General features: G+C 45.5%; 1 protein-coding gene across 1 annotated transcript in view; it reads right to left on the reverse strand.

Moving 5' to 3' along the window:
- SORT1 (sortilin 1) overlaps positions 1–9,404 on the reverse strand; it is a 66,085-nt gene extending 56,681 nt beyond the window's left edge. The window contains exon 1 of the mRNA XM_083172933.1: positions 9,099–9,404. Coding sequence (XP_083029059.1) covers positions 9,099–9,332 — 234 coding nt within the window. The 5' untranslated portion in view covers positions 9,333–9,404. The remainder of the gene's footprint in view (positions 1–9,098) is intronic.
- Positions 9,405–16,484: the final 7,080 nt, after the last annotated feature.

Below are 16,484 nucleotides of genomic sequence, written 5' to 3' on the forward strand. Positions count from 1 at the left end.
GTGAACAAATATCTAGAAATGTATGGGAGCATTTGACAACCATTTGCTTGAAATTGTTCCGATAAATTTGTTAAATAAAAAGGGATTGAACAATTTTCTCTGAACGACCATGGTATGTTTTCCGGTGTCTAGGAGCAAATATTGAACTCTCATTTCCTCCCATACATTACCAGGTTGCTGTTCTCACCAGACATTGGGGGGAGGGCAGAGTGGCACTCCAAGCATCTCTGCTCACTACATAGTGCATAGTGGGCCTTATTCTGATTGAGTCGGACGGTTGCGTATTTCGGACGGGCACCGAGTGTTCTTAACCCCGTCTATCGTACGGATCGCTCTTGCCACCCGAATGCGGAAGGACACCAAGCGAATGGACCACAAGTAGATGTTTCATGTGAACACCCACTCACTGGCCTGTGGGAACCTCCCCCATTCTCCAATGGCCACCAACCATCAAATGGTGGACCGAGCGGTCAGGCAGCCACGAGTGCTCCAGACAGTTGTCCGTGTGAAGGCAGCAACGATATGGGCGGGCAGATGACATCCGGCTATGTCAGCTGTCCGCCCCCCACATGTGCGTCAGGACCGTATTTCCATATGCCCACCCAGCATTTTCATGGGAATGTACATGAAATGCGGGGCGTACGCATATGGTAATGACCCAAACAGCCCTGCGCGCCCCTTTCCACCCCTGCTCGGATGGTCCCGTACGTTCGTTTTCCGCACAGAATTCACGCCGTGGTCGGACGTGCAAGGTGTACGCACATGCGCTCACGCAAAACATAAAGGGGTCCACTGTCGTACTAAAGCAAAAGTAATACCAGTCTGCATATTTTTTAAGCTACATTTCTGGGTTCTACTTGCAATAATAGAGTATACTAATCCTTGAACAATCAATAATAGGAAATACACAAAATAGAATTATTACTCATCGATCAAGTTCCTATGCGCTCTCTCACAACCCACCTCTTAAATATGGGCCCGATTCAGACCTGCATATATTTGCTGCCTAGCGAGCAGGTTAACGCCGCTTACACATCCGCTCGCATGCGTCCGCACAGTTTCTCTGTACCTGTTGCGTTTAATGTGCGATTGTACTTTGTATTACTTGTTCTTTCTAAAGCAGTGGTTCCCAACCCGGGTCCTCAAGTACCCCCAACAGTGCACATTTTCCAGGTCACCCAGCAGGTGCACTCATTATTCAGACACATTTTAAAAGATTCACAGGTGGAGCTAATTATGTCACTTGTAATTCTGTGTGGAGACATGGAAAACGTGCACTGTTGGGGGTACTTGAGGACCCGGGTTGGGAACCACTGTTCTAAAGCACTGGTAAAGTCAGGATTACAAGGGTCATCATATTGGGCATAGGAACTGAGCAAGCATCAATAATAATCATGTATTGACACAAAGGCATTGCAATTGTTGGTCATTAATTATATCCCATTAAGGGCACTTTTCCACACCCAAATGTCCTATGGATTAGTCATATAAAGCAGCTTATCCCATGCTAAGTGCCAGGTATACTGCAGATACTGTACTGTTCTCCCTGTATGCGTGACCAACCACAAAGCCCTACTTTACATGGATTCTGGAGGATGCTACTGTGGGTGCAATGGAACTGGTCGCTCAGTACAACTGAATAGCTCCAGAATACTTTATATGGCAGATAAATATATATTTTATCAATTCATTTCAGCATCATTTTCAGTCTTGTGTAATAAGTTAAGAGAACTTAAAATTTAGGTTACATGTTATTTATTATATCCGGTTATTTATATAGTGCACACATAGTCCACAGCGCTTTACAGAGACTATTTTAACATTGTAGAGCTCACAATCTATATTCCCTACCACATGTACACGCACACACATTCATTCTACAGTTAATTTTTGTTGGGAGACAATTAACCTAGCAGTATATTTTTGGATTGTGGGTAGAAACCAGGGCACCCGCAGGAACTCCACGCAAGCACGGGGAGAATATACAAACTCCACACAGTTAGGGCCATGACTTCAGTGCTGTGAGGCAGTAATGCTAACCATTACACATCCATACTTCCCCAGTACATTCAAATGATCAACTGTGGAATAAAACGTAGAAGTATAACATACATCCCATAATACTGTATCAGGATATACTAGCCAAACTACAGCATATGGAATGGTGATTATAGGAAGGAACTTTTGGCTTGCATACTGTACAAGCAAACATATTAGTAGGGTACAGAAGCCCCCGCATTGCAGCTTGTCCGACTAGAACTCTGGATCGGCACTACCTAATATAGTATTATATACATTGCACTTTTATTCCATTTTTTATCATTTGCATGTTCTAGCTCTATCAGAATAAAAAAAAAAAAAAAAAAAACATAATAATATAACATTAAAGTAGATTGAGTTTATATGCGATTCTTAAGGCCCCCATACACTAGGGCGACTTGTCCTGAGGACAAGTCGCCCCCGACTTCCCCCTGAGCTTCCCCGGCAGCTCCCCGGGGGAGCTTGATAAGATTGGCACTTGATGTGCCATTTTTTACATGTGATAAATCGTCTCGATTTATCACATGTAAACCCGGGGAGCAGGGGGGGGGGGGGGGCTGCAGAACAGGGCTGCTGGTGGGGAGCGCTGCTGGTGGGGAGCGCTGCTAAGGCAGCGTGCAGGGGACGCTGCGGGGGACAGTGACAGAGCCGGGCAGGGGGAGGCGGGAGCTGTCAGTGCTGGGAAAAAAAAGCCCATACAATGAATGGGCAGCCTGTGATTGGCTGAGCGCTCTCTCAGCCAATTGCTGACTGGCTGAGAGAGCGCTCAGCCAATCACAGGCTGCCCATTCATTGTATGGGCTTTTTTTTCCCAGCGCCGACAGCTTTTCCTGCCCGGCTCTGTTACTGCCAACTCTGTGTCCCCTGCAGCGCCCCCCTGTCTTACTAGCAGCGCCCCCCGCGCATTGACTGCTCCCGGAGGTAGTGCAGGCGGGGACCGCAGGCGTCGCGGCGGGAGAATAGAAAGAAATCTTATTCAAAAGACTGGGCGGCCGCTGATTGGCTGAGAGCTCAGCCAATCAGCGGCCGCCCGGTCTTTTGAATAGGATTTCTTCCTATTCTCCTGCCGCGCCGACGGTCTCTGCTCTGCGACGCCTGCGGTCCCCGCCTGCACTACCTCCGCCGGGAGCCGTCAATGCGGGGGGGGGGGGCGCTGCTAGTAAGACAGGGGGGCTGTATATAAAGATATATCGGATCTGAACATCGTGATCGTGGGTGCTAAAAAGCAACCATGATGGCTCAGATTCCGATATATCTTATGTTCTGCAGGTCCGACGCCGTGATCCGATCCGCATGACACATGCGATTTTGGGCCGATTCCACCCGATTTATCGTCCCAAAGGGCCAAAATCGGATGAAATCGGCCGAAAATCGCATAGTGTATGGGGGCCTTTAGGTTTAATTAGGTAGTAAAGGGCAGGATTTGATTCTGTTTGTACACATTTTATGATTGGCAGCCATCAGCACTGGTTGGCCTAATAATTAGAATAATGTAAACAAAGGAATTATAATTTAGTCTGGTTAATCTATGCATGGATACTCATTCACAAACTAGATCAGCCCTGGTTTAACAGCATATTGTATTTTCTATACATCTTTTTTTGCACCTTGCTGGTTTTGTATTGCGAATACAAAAGGCAGTATTCAATGAGGCCAATTCTCCATGTTTTATGGGTGAATTTGTGCTATTTTCACGTTGGAAGGTGATTTTTTGTGTCAGAAAGTGAATCACCCTATTCAACGTGCACTTTTCGCCATCTTTCTAAACGATTTTCACCGTGTAGCAAATCGCCAGCTTTTCATGGTGAAGTGGAATGTGAACTTTTAAAATAAAGTTGTTGTTTTTTTACATTTGGTGTAAAAAGAAATAAAAAATAATCAGGAATTTTATTCTGTGAATGGGCATGTTATTTTTATTCATGTGCTTATAGCACATGAATATATATTTAATTTAAAAAAATTATTATAATTTTTTTTTTTGCTGGCTCTCCCAGGGGGCAGCTTATGCTGCCTGGGTCCCGGGGAGCCCTTCTCCCCTCCACATACGTTCTGGGGCAGGCAGGGAGACTTCCATCTCCCTGCCTGCCGCCGTCCCCCGTACGCCGCAGGGGTTAAGATTCGCGGTCAGGGGCAGCGAGCCCCTGCGACGTTGAATACAGGGATAGCAGGGGGACAGCGAGGCTACGGAACACGGCAACTGTGCCGCGAATCCTAAACAGGATTTGCTGCACGCCGCGATTATGTTCATTGAATACTGCCCAAAGAAGCGATTTGTATTTAACAGATGAACAATTTAATTATAGGTTAAAAAATAGTTGCCATTTAATTTTGCAGCAAAGTAAAAACTGCAGAAGGTGTAAAATATACATATATTCATTATTGTGTTTAGAATATATTCATTATCATTGTATATTCATTATCAGTTTAGAATATTAGTACAATTAATAAAGCTTAAAAAGTCTATAAAGCCCCATACACACTAGGGGGGCCCATTTATTATTGGATTGCATATGCAATGCGATCTGCGGGGTACACATTGCAATATGCAATCCTTAGGGGCCAATGAGTCTACGTTGATGCCACACTGACCGCACTGCCACACAGGCAGATGTGGTCTCTTGCCCAAAGTCTACAATGGGTTACCGCCATCTCAGAATGGCGGTAACCCAAGTACCTGATGCGATGTTGCCCAATATTGATACATTGAGCGGAATACGAGCAATTTTAAGTGAATTCGTCCTGCAAAGGGTGCGAGATAGGCCTAATTTGGGTGCGTTCCAGCACCCGAACAGCAACTCACACCCTTCAGCAATTCTGAAAAAACACAATTCTGACCCTGATGCTGTGTACACACGGGGGAGATAGGTGCTATAATCACTGGGAATATGGTCGCAGGCGACCATATAGCCAGTGATTGGGAGTGTGCCCCGGCGATAAATCGCCGGGTGCGCGCTCCCGTTTTCTGCCCCATTGTAATCGCTGGTCACAGGAGCTTGCTCCTGCGACCAGCTAATTACCTCTGCGGCATCCCCAGCAGAGGTTCGTTTTCAACAGCAACCATCTCTGGTCGCTTGTTAAAAAAGAGACACTGAGCAATATATTGCTCAGCAATATATTGCAAGCAATATATTGCTAGCAATATATCTCCCCCCGTGTCCACCTTGAGAAAGACGCCTGGAGCGTCGAAACATGTTTAAAGAAAAACATTCTCAATCCACGAAGGGGATAAAAAGTTTTTGTGGCATCTCATTAGTAAAAGAAGATTGGAGAAACAATAATAGGGACGCTAGACTAGCACGCAGGGAGATGCGTTGTATATACGATTTGAACACCTTAAAACCATTTGGACTAAATTCAGAGTTTGAAGTCAAATGGTTTCTTTAGAGTTTATTTAAATATCTGCCTAGTACTGTTTTGTAATTAGTTTTGTTTTTCATATTTTTTTCACATTTTTTCACATTTTAGCTTTTTTATGTTTTTCAATGATAGAAATGTTAATGCAGTATCTTTTTGTATAGATCAGATTATATTATGCTTATCTGTCATATATATGATACTTTTGTGAATGGAAACCGGGTGTCTCTGACTTCAGATATTCCTAATGGAAGAGCACTTACTATATATCCATGTGATGTTTGTTTACATCACATGGTCTTGATTTCCATATTAATGCCAATACAGCGTTCTGAGCGCTGTCTACGTTAATTTATTCACACCATGTGACCTGGGAGGGTCATACAGGCTCAAAACAAACGTGAGCAACGTATCAGGAGCAGTGATCACATACCATGTGATCGCAGGTTCCCCCACGCCAACGTAGACGTAGTGACATCAGCGCTGCTGGCGTCTATTGTTTACATCATGTGACAGGCAGCGTCTCACTCCGGCTAGCGCGGTTACAGACGCGCTGTGCCGGAAGAGGATTTGATCACGTGAGCGGAGGTTCCCAGCCTGTAATATCCAGACGCCGCATATGACACTATCCCGGACCCACGGGAAGTGTTTAACACGGCGTTTTGCATTCAGGTCATCTGGGAACTATCTTGTATTAACTTTTAAGCTTGGATTAATATTTTTAGATGTTTTATCATAAACACCTCCCTTTAATTATTTCCGGGTTAATGTTTAACTTCCGGGATAATGGGGACATAAATACAGGGTGCACCCTATACACACTCCACCTTGAGAAAGACGCCTGGAGCGTCGAAACATGTTGGAGGAGTGTACCTAAGAGAAGCCATCCACACTACCTAGGTCCAGGTTGGAAGTCTGCAGCAGGAGTTACCCGGGTTCCATCTATCTTCTGACTGTTATCCCTGTTCCATACGGTACGAGGCTTGGCCTTTCGTTTTTTATCAATAAAGCCTCATGATATTTTAAACTTAATTGCACCATGAGGAGTTCTTTTGTTGTTTTTTATATATGCTATACCGTTTGAGGAAAAGATACCTTTATCAAGTGTTGCCATACTTCATACCACGTAAGATAGTGTGAGCCTTGTTTTTTGGATCATCAAAGATACCGTTATGTGTGTTCACCTAGCAGTATATATGTAAGCACATGTAAGAGTCTTCACGATCCTAAAGCACGTCCCTGGTGGTCCCATTAAAGATACCCAGATATGATTCCACACACATTTTCTATTGTAAGCAGTGTAAGCATTTAAGTCGTGGGAATTTGGGATCCATTCCTTCCCGTCCTAATTTGAAGAATATACTTTCTGTCCATAAAATATCACCTGACAGTCTGTACTCTTTATTTGTTTTTCTTTTACATAATTATGGAGAGAAATACTTAACAAAGAAGTGACAACAGACAAAGAATCACAGTGAAAACCCAGACTGAAACTGTCTTTTCACTCCTGAGAGGAGAAGCAGCGCAGTGATTTATATCTTTCTTTTTGTACGCACCTTAACTCTCTCTCTAACCTATCTCTCAGCTCCCATGCCTCGCCAAGCTACTGGAGAGACTTGTCTACTCGCTCATCACACACTTTCTTAACTATCACACCCTATTAGACCCGCTTCAGTTAGGCTTTCGTTCCCAACACTCCACTGAGACAGCACTGATTAAAGTGGTGAATGATCTGGTAACTGCCATGTCTAAAGGAAGTACTCCCTACTTATTCTCCTATATCGCTCTGCTGCGTTTGACACTGTTGATCATGCTCTTCTCATACAAACACTACACTCCCTAGGTCTTAATGATACAGCCCTTTCCTGGTTCTCATCTTACCTATCTGATCGCTCTTTCAGTGTTCGCTTCTCTGACTCTACCTCCTCTTCACTACCTCTGTCAGTCGGAGTTCCACAAGGCTCAGTCTTAGGTCCTCTGCTTTTCTCAATCTAAACCTCCTCTCTTCACAAACTCATCAGCTCTTTTGGATTTCCGTATCATTTATATGCGGATGATACTCAAATCTATCTATCAACCCCAGAGTTGTCACCAGTGGTTTTGGGCCGAGTCTCTGAATGCCTCTCTGCCATCTCATCTTAGATGTGTTTTTTCCTTGCCACCTCAAACTCAATATTTCCAAAACAGAATTACTTATATTCCCACCAACTAAGAACAGTTACCATCCTGATATCTCCATCACGGTTGACAACTCGACAATCTACCCTACCCCAAAAGCTTGTTGCCTAGGGGTCACCCTCGACTCTGAACTGTCCTTTGTTCCCACATTCAATCTGTCACCAAATCAGGTTACATGCATCTAAAAAACATATCCAAAATACGACTCTTTCTCACTCAAGACACTACAAAATCTCTTATCCATGCACTCATTGTATCCCGCATTGATTATTGCAATAGTCTCCTAACTGGTCTTCCCAAGAACAGACTCACCACTGCAATCCATTCAAAAAGCTGCTGCTAGTCTGATCTTCCTAGCAAGATGCTCATTATCGGCTGATCCGCTCTGCAAGTCCCTCCATTGGTTACCTGAGTTTTACCATATTCAATATAAAACCCTTCTGCTAGCATATAAAGCTATTAACCATTCTGCACCAGCATATATCATTACTTATCACAAAATATCTCCCATCTCAACCACTCCACTCTGCACAAGATCTGCGTCTCTCTTCTGCACGGATCACCAGCTACCATTCACTATTACAGGACTTTCATCAGGCTGCTCCCACCCTATGGACTGCTTTTCACAATAAGACTCTCCAATAGCCTCCAAACTTTGAAGCGTTCCCTGAAAACTCACCTCTTCAGGCAAGCCTATCATATTTAAGTTCCATATGCATAACCCTCTGAGGCACTTATGTATCATATAGCTTCCCTTCTGGGCCTACAAGCTATGCCATTACTGGTGCCTGTCCTTGTGTTTCCCTCCTATATCCCTATAGAATCGTAAGCTTACAGCAGGGCCCTCTTACCTCCAAGTCTGTCTGTTGTTACCCAGTTTGTTTTATCTCTGTTTACAATTGTAAAGTGCAATGGAATCTGCTGCGCTATAAAAGAACTGTATATAAATTATAGGATCGACCGCAATATCTTTGACTTGTATTGGCGAGTGAGGTTAAAAGACCCATATTACCAATATGAACGATAACATTAACAATAAATTGCTCATATCATCCACTTGCACGCTCAATATTTGTAACGATATGCACTCCCACGTGCCGTTAATGAGGTCTACTGCCATCTGTACATGGAGGCCAATGTTGACTATATGGTCAACGACAATGTTCAGCAGGTGATGGGTGACATCACTGAACGATATCGCTTATGCTGTCCTCTGCATTATAGAACAATACAGTGTAATAACTCCAAGTGAGCCCCACATGCACAGGTGTGTATTCAATTTATATTTCCGGTACGAATACTGTAATCTATATGTTGCATTACTTCATATTTAAATATGCTTATTGACATGCATGAGATCGCTGACCCGTATGATACACACACACATACACACTACACACACTGTATAAATACACACCCAGTGCACAGACAGCGCCGCCAGCCAGTGCTGCACAGTATGGACACTGCATTACATACAGCTCCTCTCCCCCCACCCACCGGCCACCACACCTGAGCTGCAGCCTCACCTGGTGTGTGTCCTTCCCCAGGATGTCATGAAAGGCTAATGGCTGCTGGCAGTTCCCTTTGCTACTCGGCGTAGTGTCGGACACCGCGCTCCTCCGCACCCGGGCGAGCAGTGCCGCATCGCGTCGCCACACAGCGGGGCCCAGCTGGTCCCGTGGACGGAGGCAGCGGGCTGAGCACAGGACGAGCAGGAACACCAGGGCCTGAAGCCCACCCGGCCCCAAACACGAACACATCCCTATACTGCGAGCTGCCCGGAGCCGCTGCCAGCAAACTGACAGGTGCTATACGGCCCGGCGCCTATTGGTAGAGACTTTGGTCACTCTAGCTCTGCAATGTCACCTATTGGCTGCAGTGATACTGAGCCCTCCCTGGCCACGCCCACATACAACATCCGTGCTAAGCAGGTGCCAGCCTGACGTCGTCTTGTTGTTCCAGGCCGGTGTCTCTCACCCGTGAGGCTCAGGCGCTGCTGCATTTGTTAGTTAGATTGCATTGAGCAGGCACTGTGCTACAGCCCGTCTTGCGCCGTGTTACATTAATTGATAAGTTTCCAATTTTGGTTAAGAACATGTGACATCAGTTTGGCGATACCACATCATGGTTTCTAACATTGTGTACATATTCCCAGTGTGTATTTTGCAGCTGGATAGGTGAACATAAATAGGGTGATGGCAATCTTGGGGCATTTTTTTCAATCCCGGGGTCCGGAATTAAAAAATACTCAATCCCGGGATCGGCATCCCTAATACAAAAAAAATTGACAGTTCACCCACACTGGCTGCCCTGCACATTTGCATTGGCGGCCGTGACAGGGCAGACAGCAGCGCTGCAGGGTTCCGGGTGCCTCTGGGTGCAAGACAGGAGCAGTAGAGCGTGCATGCGGTGCGACTGTGAGGAGAGTGTGGCCTGCGGAGTGTGACCACTTACTGTCACTCTGCAAAGGCCGCATGCTGGGACAGGAGCACCTGGACAGTCTAATCCCAGGGTATTGAAATCTCGGACATTTTGAGGCCAACAACGTCACAGACCATATCAGTCTCTTACAAATTGTGCACGTAGAACACCTGTGGTCAGAGGAGGAACTAGCGAGTTGTGGGCCCAGATGTAAAGATATATGTTGGGCCCCCCACACACACACACACAAAAACCATTGTGTCTTTTTGTGTTGTTTACTTCAGATTTCAATACCCCGGGTCCGACATGGGATATCAATCTGAAAAAGCCCCTTGGACTCACTGCACCATGATTATGCACACCATAATGCCCATTACACATATTACACATTGCCGCACACAATAGTGCCCATTACACATAATGCCACATACCACAGTGCGCATTACACATTATACCACACCGTAATGCCCATCACACATTATTTACAACATTGACTGGCGGGGAACTGTGTAATATATATAAAATTTCAACTAATAGCACTTGAATTTAGATTTAAATAGCAATTGCTGGTCCTGAGGAAGAAGCGTGAATAAAGCTTCGAAACATTGACCTGACCTTGGGGGTCTGTGAGTGTCATTTCTATTGATCGTGTGCCACCTCCACGCTGTCTGTATATTGACTTGCGTTGTGCAAGTTGTGGTGTGCACCGGACCGTGAGACACCGTGAGGAGTGCTACTCTACATCTGCATTATATATATATATATATAAATATGCAGCTTTTCTTCATTATCGGCTTATATTGGAGATCCATTATAGAGGGAAGGAATTCCAGTTTTTTAACCCATAGAGGGTTGCCCTTCTTTTTACCCGTTGAAGTATGCACCTACACCGTGGACGATAAGAACATTGAGTACTCATTAATTTTTATGAGACAAAACCCAAGATTCTAAAAGGGTCCACTATCTCTTGAGGAATTTCAGGAGATCTTATCTCTTTAATGAAGATATATTGATATGTCCCCCTGATGAAGTAGTTATAGACGAAACGCGTTGGGTCTATTGTATACGTGTTACCTATGACAACAAGATAATCCTAATAAACAATAAATTGGATGAACTTTCTTTATTTGCTTCACTTGACTGCGGATTATTCCATTTATGGACATTATTTAGAAAATATAGGCGCCACACCACAATTATGTTTCGCATTGTCTGTGTTGGTCCCTTAACCCTCAGGGGACACTGTAGTAAGGAAGCCAATATTTATCATATTTGACTGGATAATTTAAGTGCGTTGTGGATTTTTGGATATTATATATATATATATATATATATATATATATATATATGAACGGCGGTTAGGCACTCCTCACAAATTGAAACTCCATTAATCAAGCTGGTGCCTTCACAATGGAATAACATGTATCGGCACTGCACTCAGCAATAAAACAATCTAGACAGTGGGGTTACCACGTTTCAGTTGTGTACCTTGAAAAAAGTTCTAAAATAAGAACTGAAACGTTGTGGTAACCCCACTGCCTGTATTGTTTTATTGCTGAGTGCAGCACTACCGCCTGGGTGCTAAGTCGTCGAAGGTGAACCAATGTCAAATAGTCATGTGGGTACAACACATGCTTTCTGTAATATGGATCTGGCTATTTCACTGTAAATCATGAAATAGGATTGCGTTTAGTGCACTACTTGTGGTGGACATGCTTAGCCGGCCGCACCGATGCTCATCTTGGAGAGGCTGTCTATCTGGTCAGGCCCAGGCAACCAAAATTTCTGACGGCAGCCCTGGAAGGAGCGGACAGAAGCCATGAGGCAGTGGGCATTATGGTGTGCCATAATGTACAATGGGCATGATGGTATGTATCATAATGTGTAATGGGCATTATGGTGTGTGGAATAATGTGGAATGGGCATTACTATAAGAAAGAAAAAATACTATAAGGGGGGGGACAAAACATAGCCTTGCTCTGGCACCATGTTGCCTAGCTACTCCTCTGCACACAGGACGCTGCCAGGAAGTCCGCCACGGAGCTGCTGCTGCAGAAGCTGGCTCTGGCCTGGGGACGAGGATGGGGGCACAGACTGAGGGTGGGAGGAGAGAGGCAGGGCCAGTGGCGTAGCGAGGGTGGCTCTGGCGGAGCACCAGCTCCGGGCGCAGGAAGTTCAAATGGCGCCGGAGCCGTGCCTGCATCGCGTCCCAGCCCTGCACCGCCAGCCGCCCTACCTGCTCCCCCAGCCGCTCCCGCCTCCCCGCTCACCACTGTGTTGGCCGGGTGACAAGCAGGGCGCCGCCAGCCCTACCTGCTCTGCCGCCCGCTCAGCATTTACCGCTGTGCCTGGGCCCGGGTGACATGCAGGGCGCCGCCAGCCCTGCACTTCCCTGTACCGCGAGTCAGTGAAGAAACCGCCGAGTTCCGTGGAGGACCTCACCCCGGCGTCTGCAGCAGAAGGACAGCCCTGGACAAAGTGCGCAGCCTGGTGCTTGGCATCCCGGGCAGCGCTGAAGATCACAGCAGCTGGAGATCGAAGGGGGCAGATGCGCCACAACAGAGGGTAAGACTCCACATGCCCTTCTGCTGCACCACTCTGCCCTTGTTACCCCTTCCGCTGCAATACTCTGCAAATTCAGGACACATTATACGGGCTGGGCTCCCCTCTTTATCCTCCCTGCCCCGCTGTTAGTTTAATAAAAGAACTCGGAGTGGCAAACATAGGGGGTGGGCTCCCCTTCTTCTGCTGGCCTGTAATTAGGTGAATATGAGTGTATACCTGTCTGCCCTGCTGCTGCCAAGGGGGAAATGGGGGTAACAACCACAACCATAATGGGGTTATTACAGCTGTGATACCCCCACAAGTCTGTAAAAGGAGTATCTACTATGGGGGTATTACACATATAACCCTCTGGGCAAGGAGCATGTGAGCCCCAATGGCAACGAGCATGAATTTCCCATGGCAACGAGCATGAAACCCCTGGCATCGAGCATGTAACTCCTGGCAACAAGCATTTAGGTAAGCCGCATTTGTGTGGCATAATATATAATAGGCATTACAGTGTGTGGCATAATGTGTAATGGGCATGATGGTGTGTGGTATAATATGTAATAAGCATTACGGTGTGTGGCATAAGGTGTAATTGGCATTAGAGTGTGTGGCATAAAGTGTAATGGGCATTACGGTGTTTGGTATAACGTGTAATGGGCATTATAGCGTGTTGTGTAATGTTAGGCCACGCCCCCTTTTCACTGCGCAGGAGCCTCACCTACTACAAATTGGGGGGGCGCAAAACATGCCCTTGCTCCAGGCGCCGTGGCACCTAGCTACACCGCTGGGCAGGGCTGATCCTGTGCGTGCGTGCCTCAGGGTGGGGCAGCTAGCATCAGCTCAGCAGTAAGAAGGGTCTCTCCATCTGCTAGGACGGAAAGGGATCTGAGCTTGCTGCCTGTGGTCATATATTTATATTATATAACTTAATAATATATATGTTAAAATAGGGGGGGGGGGACAAAAAATGGTGTGCCTAGGGGCGGCCTGACCCCTAAATTCGCCCCTGCACTTGCTATGTCTATCCCAGAGTCAGAACATCCATTAGACAACTGAGGTTCGTGCATAGGATGCAGTGGACACTGTGTTTAATGGTCTTGCACAGGGAGACATGTCCAGAATCCCACTCTCTTGGATCTGATCAGCCATTAGGTTCATCAGGCTGCAGCCTATGGCACCTTGTCTTGAAAGAATGCAAACTACAAACTCAATCCATCTACCCTGTTATGGTACTGAATTTACTTACACCTTCACAAAACTGGCTCAATGCAACTTTTAGGCCATGAAAGTCTTCTAATGATGCCAAAACAATGCATGGGTATGATGCTGTCACAATGTGTACAGAAGCTGTGACAAATGATTGAGACTGCATAGCTTGTCTCATCTTAGAACATGTGCAGTAGGAGTGGACCGAGAGAAGATGCTAGTTTTTTTTTTTATTAAACTGCAGGTTTAGAGAAGCGGAGATGCTGCCCACAGCAACCAATCAGATTCTAGTTTTTATATTCTAGAAAGTGCTATATAAATGATTAGTTGAATCTGATTGATTGGTATGGGAATCTTTGTAGTGGCAGCGTGGCCCACTGTTTGCCCGGTTACGGTAAAAAACATACACTGACTCTTATGATAGACATTCATATGGTCGACAGTCACAAGGTCGACAGGGTCTAAAGGTTGACATGGAAAAAGGTCAACATAGGTTTTTAATGTTTTTAGGGTGTCTATGTCGACATAGGTTGACATGGACACTGTTTAAGTGTACCGAGTCCCCTCGCAACGCTCGGCACACTATTTTATTCTCCCTCCATGCCCTAGTGCAGCGGTTCTCAAACTGTGGGTCCTGATCCCAAAGTGGGTCCTGACCTTCTTAGCATGGGGTCGTGACTCCATGTTGCGGACCATCAGGCTGATGACTTTTCTAATCTCAGTCAGTGATTCAAGGAGTCTTAAAGATCTGTTGAATTGTCTGTTATTTAGACTCCTCCTATCATTTTGTGCCTCCACAATGCTGCCAAGTATGTGCTGTCGGCTGACTACACATGTGATGTGATGACCTTCTGCAGTAACTTGCTGGGGTCCTGTAATTATTTTTATTGTCTGATGGGGTCCCAGAGCAAAATAGTTTGAGGACCCCTGCTCTAGAGGATGGTAGGTTGTGAAATACCGCCTGTCGGCATATGTCGGCTGAAAATTTAGTAAAAAAATGGAAGTCTACTATTTTCATGTCAACCTTTTCCATGTCGACCTTTTGACCATGTCGACCTTTAGACCCTGTCGACCTATTGTGTATCGACCTTTAAACCCTGTTGACCTTTTGATCCTGTCGACCTTTTGATTGTTGACCATTAGTGGTTGACCATATGACTGTCTATCATGAGTCAGTCTATGATCAGTCCGGATACCGGTTTGCCCAGGGATGTCTTAATGGCATTGTGGGCCCTATGAGAGCAAAGCACTGGAGCCCCTACTATCAGCCATCCAGCATGCTTACTATCGGTAACTGTTAGACTGCAGGCCGATAGAGAATGTTTCCCAGGTCTGATTTTGTGTAAATTACAATCAAAGCAGCCGGGCAGCAATCTCTACTAGCCTCACAAGAAACTCGGGAGGCACCAGCAAATCCCTGCTCCAAGGCCCCTAGTATTGAGGCTCTGGGTTTGCCAGTGGGCCTGTGCCATGGCCTCCTCGTCCGGCCCCTTCACAACGATTGCCAGAAGCTGCGGCTGCTAAAGCTAGCAGACACCTTCTGGTGCTACTAGCCAGGAGCAGCACTGTGGGGTGGGCACCATATTCTGAGAGCTGCTGTGGGAGAGGACAAAGGTTGGCGTTAGGTGTAATATCCAAACCCATGCCCTGCAGCCTGCTGCCCAAAGGAGCCAACACCCGACTGCTGCTGTGCTACCTGTGAAATATCGCTCAATGTGTGATTGAGATGGTTTAAAAGGGATGATATTAAAGTTTTACATCTCGTGGTGCGTGTGTCTTTATTTTCACATTCTTTTTTACAGGTGACCTACAAGACCCAAAGAGGATATTAATGCCCCACATGCTGGGTCTTATAGTTCTACTATAAAAAGCAATGTATTTTAATCTTTTCTTTACACGCATCAGCCCAGTGTCCCCTGCCCTGGGGCGCCGGGGACTGCCCAGGCTTCGGATCTGGATGAGTGAAGCCTTGGGGGACCCCTTTATTGGTGGGGTCCCCACTCCCATAGGTATCCTGTCCAGGGCTGACTAGCCACGGTCATTTGGTAATTTTAAGGGGGCAAATTTAAAATTTGCACCCTATTACATTTGGGATTTCGATGGAATTATTTTATTTTTTGGAATTATTTTAATTATTTTATTTTTTAGACAGGTCAAAACATGCAAATTTTACCGCAATTCACACGTTATTACATGTGCAATATTTTGGAAGCGTGCTTATTCACAGATTTTTATCCAAATAATTGCACATGTCTAAAAATGGCATTCTATTACATATCGCCCATAGCCCCCTTAGTACTTGTGCAGTCTTGTCACCCACAATTCCTTAGGTAAACATGTATGTATTGTGCTTTTGTCAGGAAATCATGTAGATAGATTAAGGACATTGCTAATATTTTAATTAAAGTACAGTATAAGCACTTACTATTTTTTTTTTATTTCCATCATGTCCACTTCCAACAAGACCAGTTGTTCTTACTGAATAACCAAAACAGCAGGAGATCATGCTAGCACCAGTTTATCCAGCTATTTAAGTGGAAGACAGGACATAAGTTGTAATTGAGGACACCAAGCATGTGTAACACACATCAATACAGGCTATAGTCACACCTGAGTATTCAGCACCTGTTGCGGCATTGGCTGTGTCACTTATTTCAAATAAAGGGATTTATAAAAAACAAACAAACCAAATGGACAGCATAAGTCATCAACTTTGTAAAATGCTACCAGAG

The sequence above is a fragment of the Crinia signifera genome, chromosome 2 (genome assembly GCF_055691185.1).
Source record: "Crinia signifera chromosome 2, ASM5569118v1, whole genome shotgun sequence".
Classification (NCBI taxonomy): domain Eukaryota; kingdom Metazoa; phylum Chordata; class Amphibia; order Anura; family Myobatrachidae; genus Crinia; species Crinia signifera.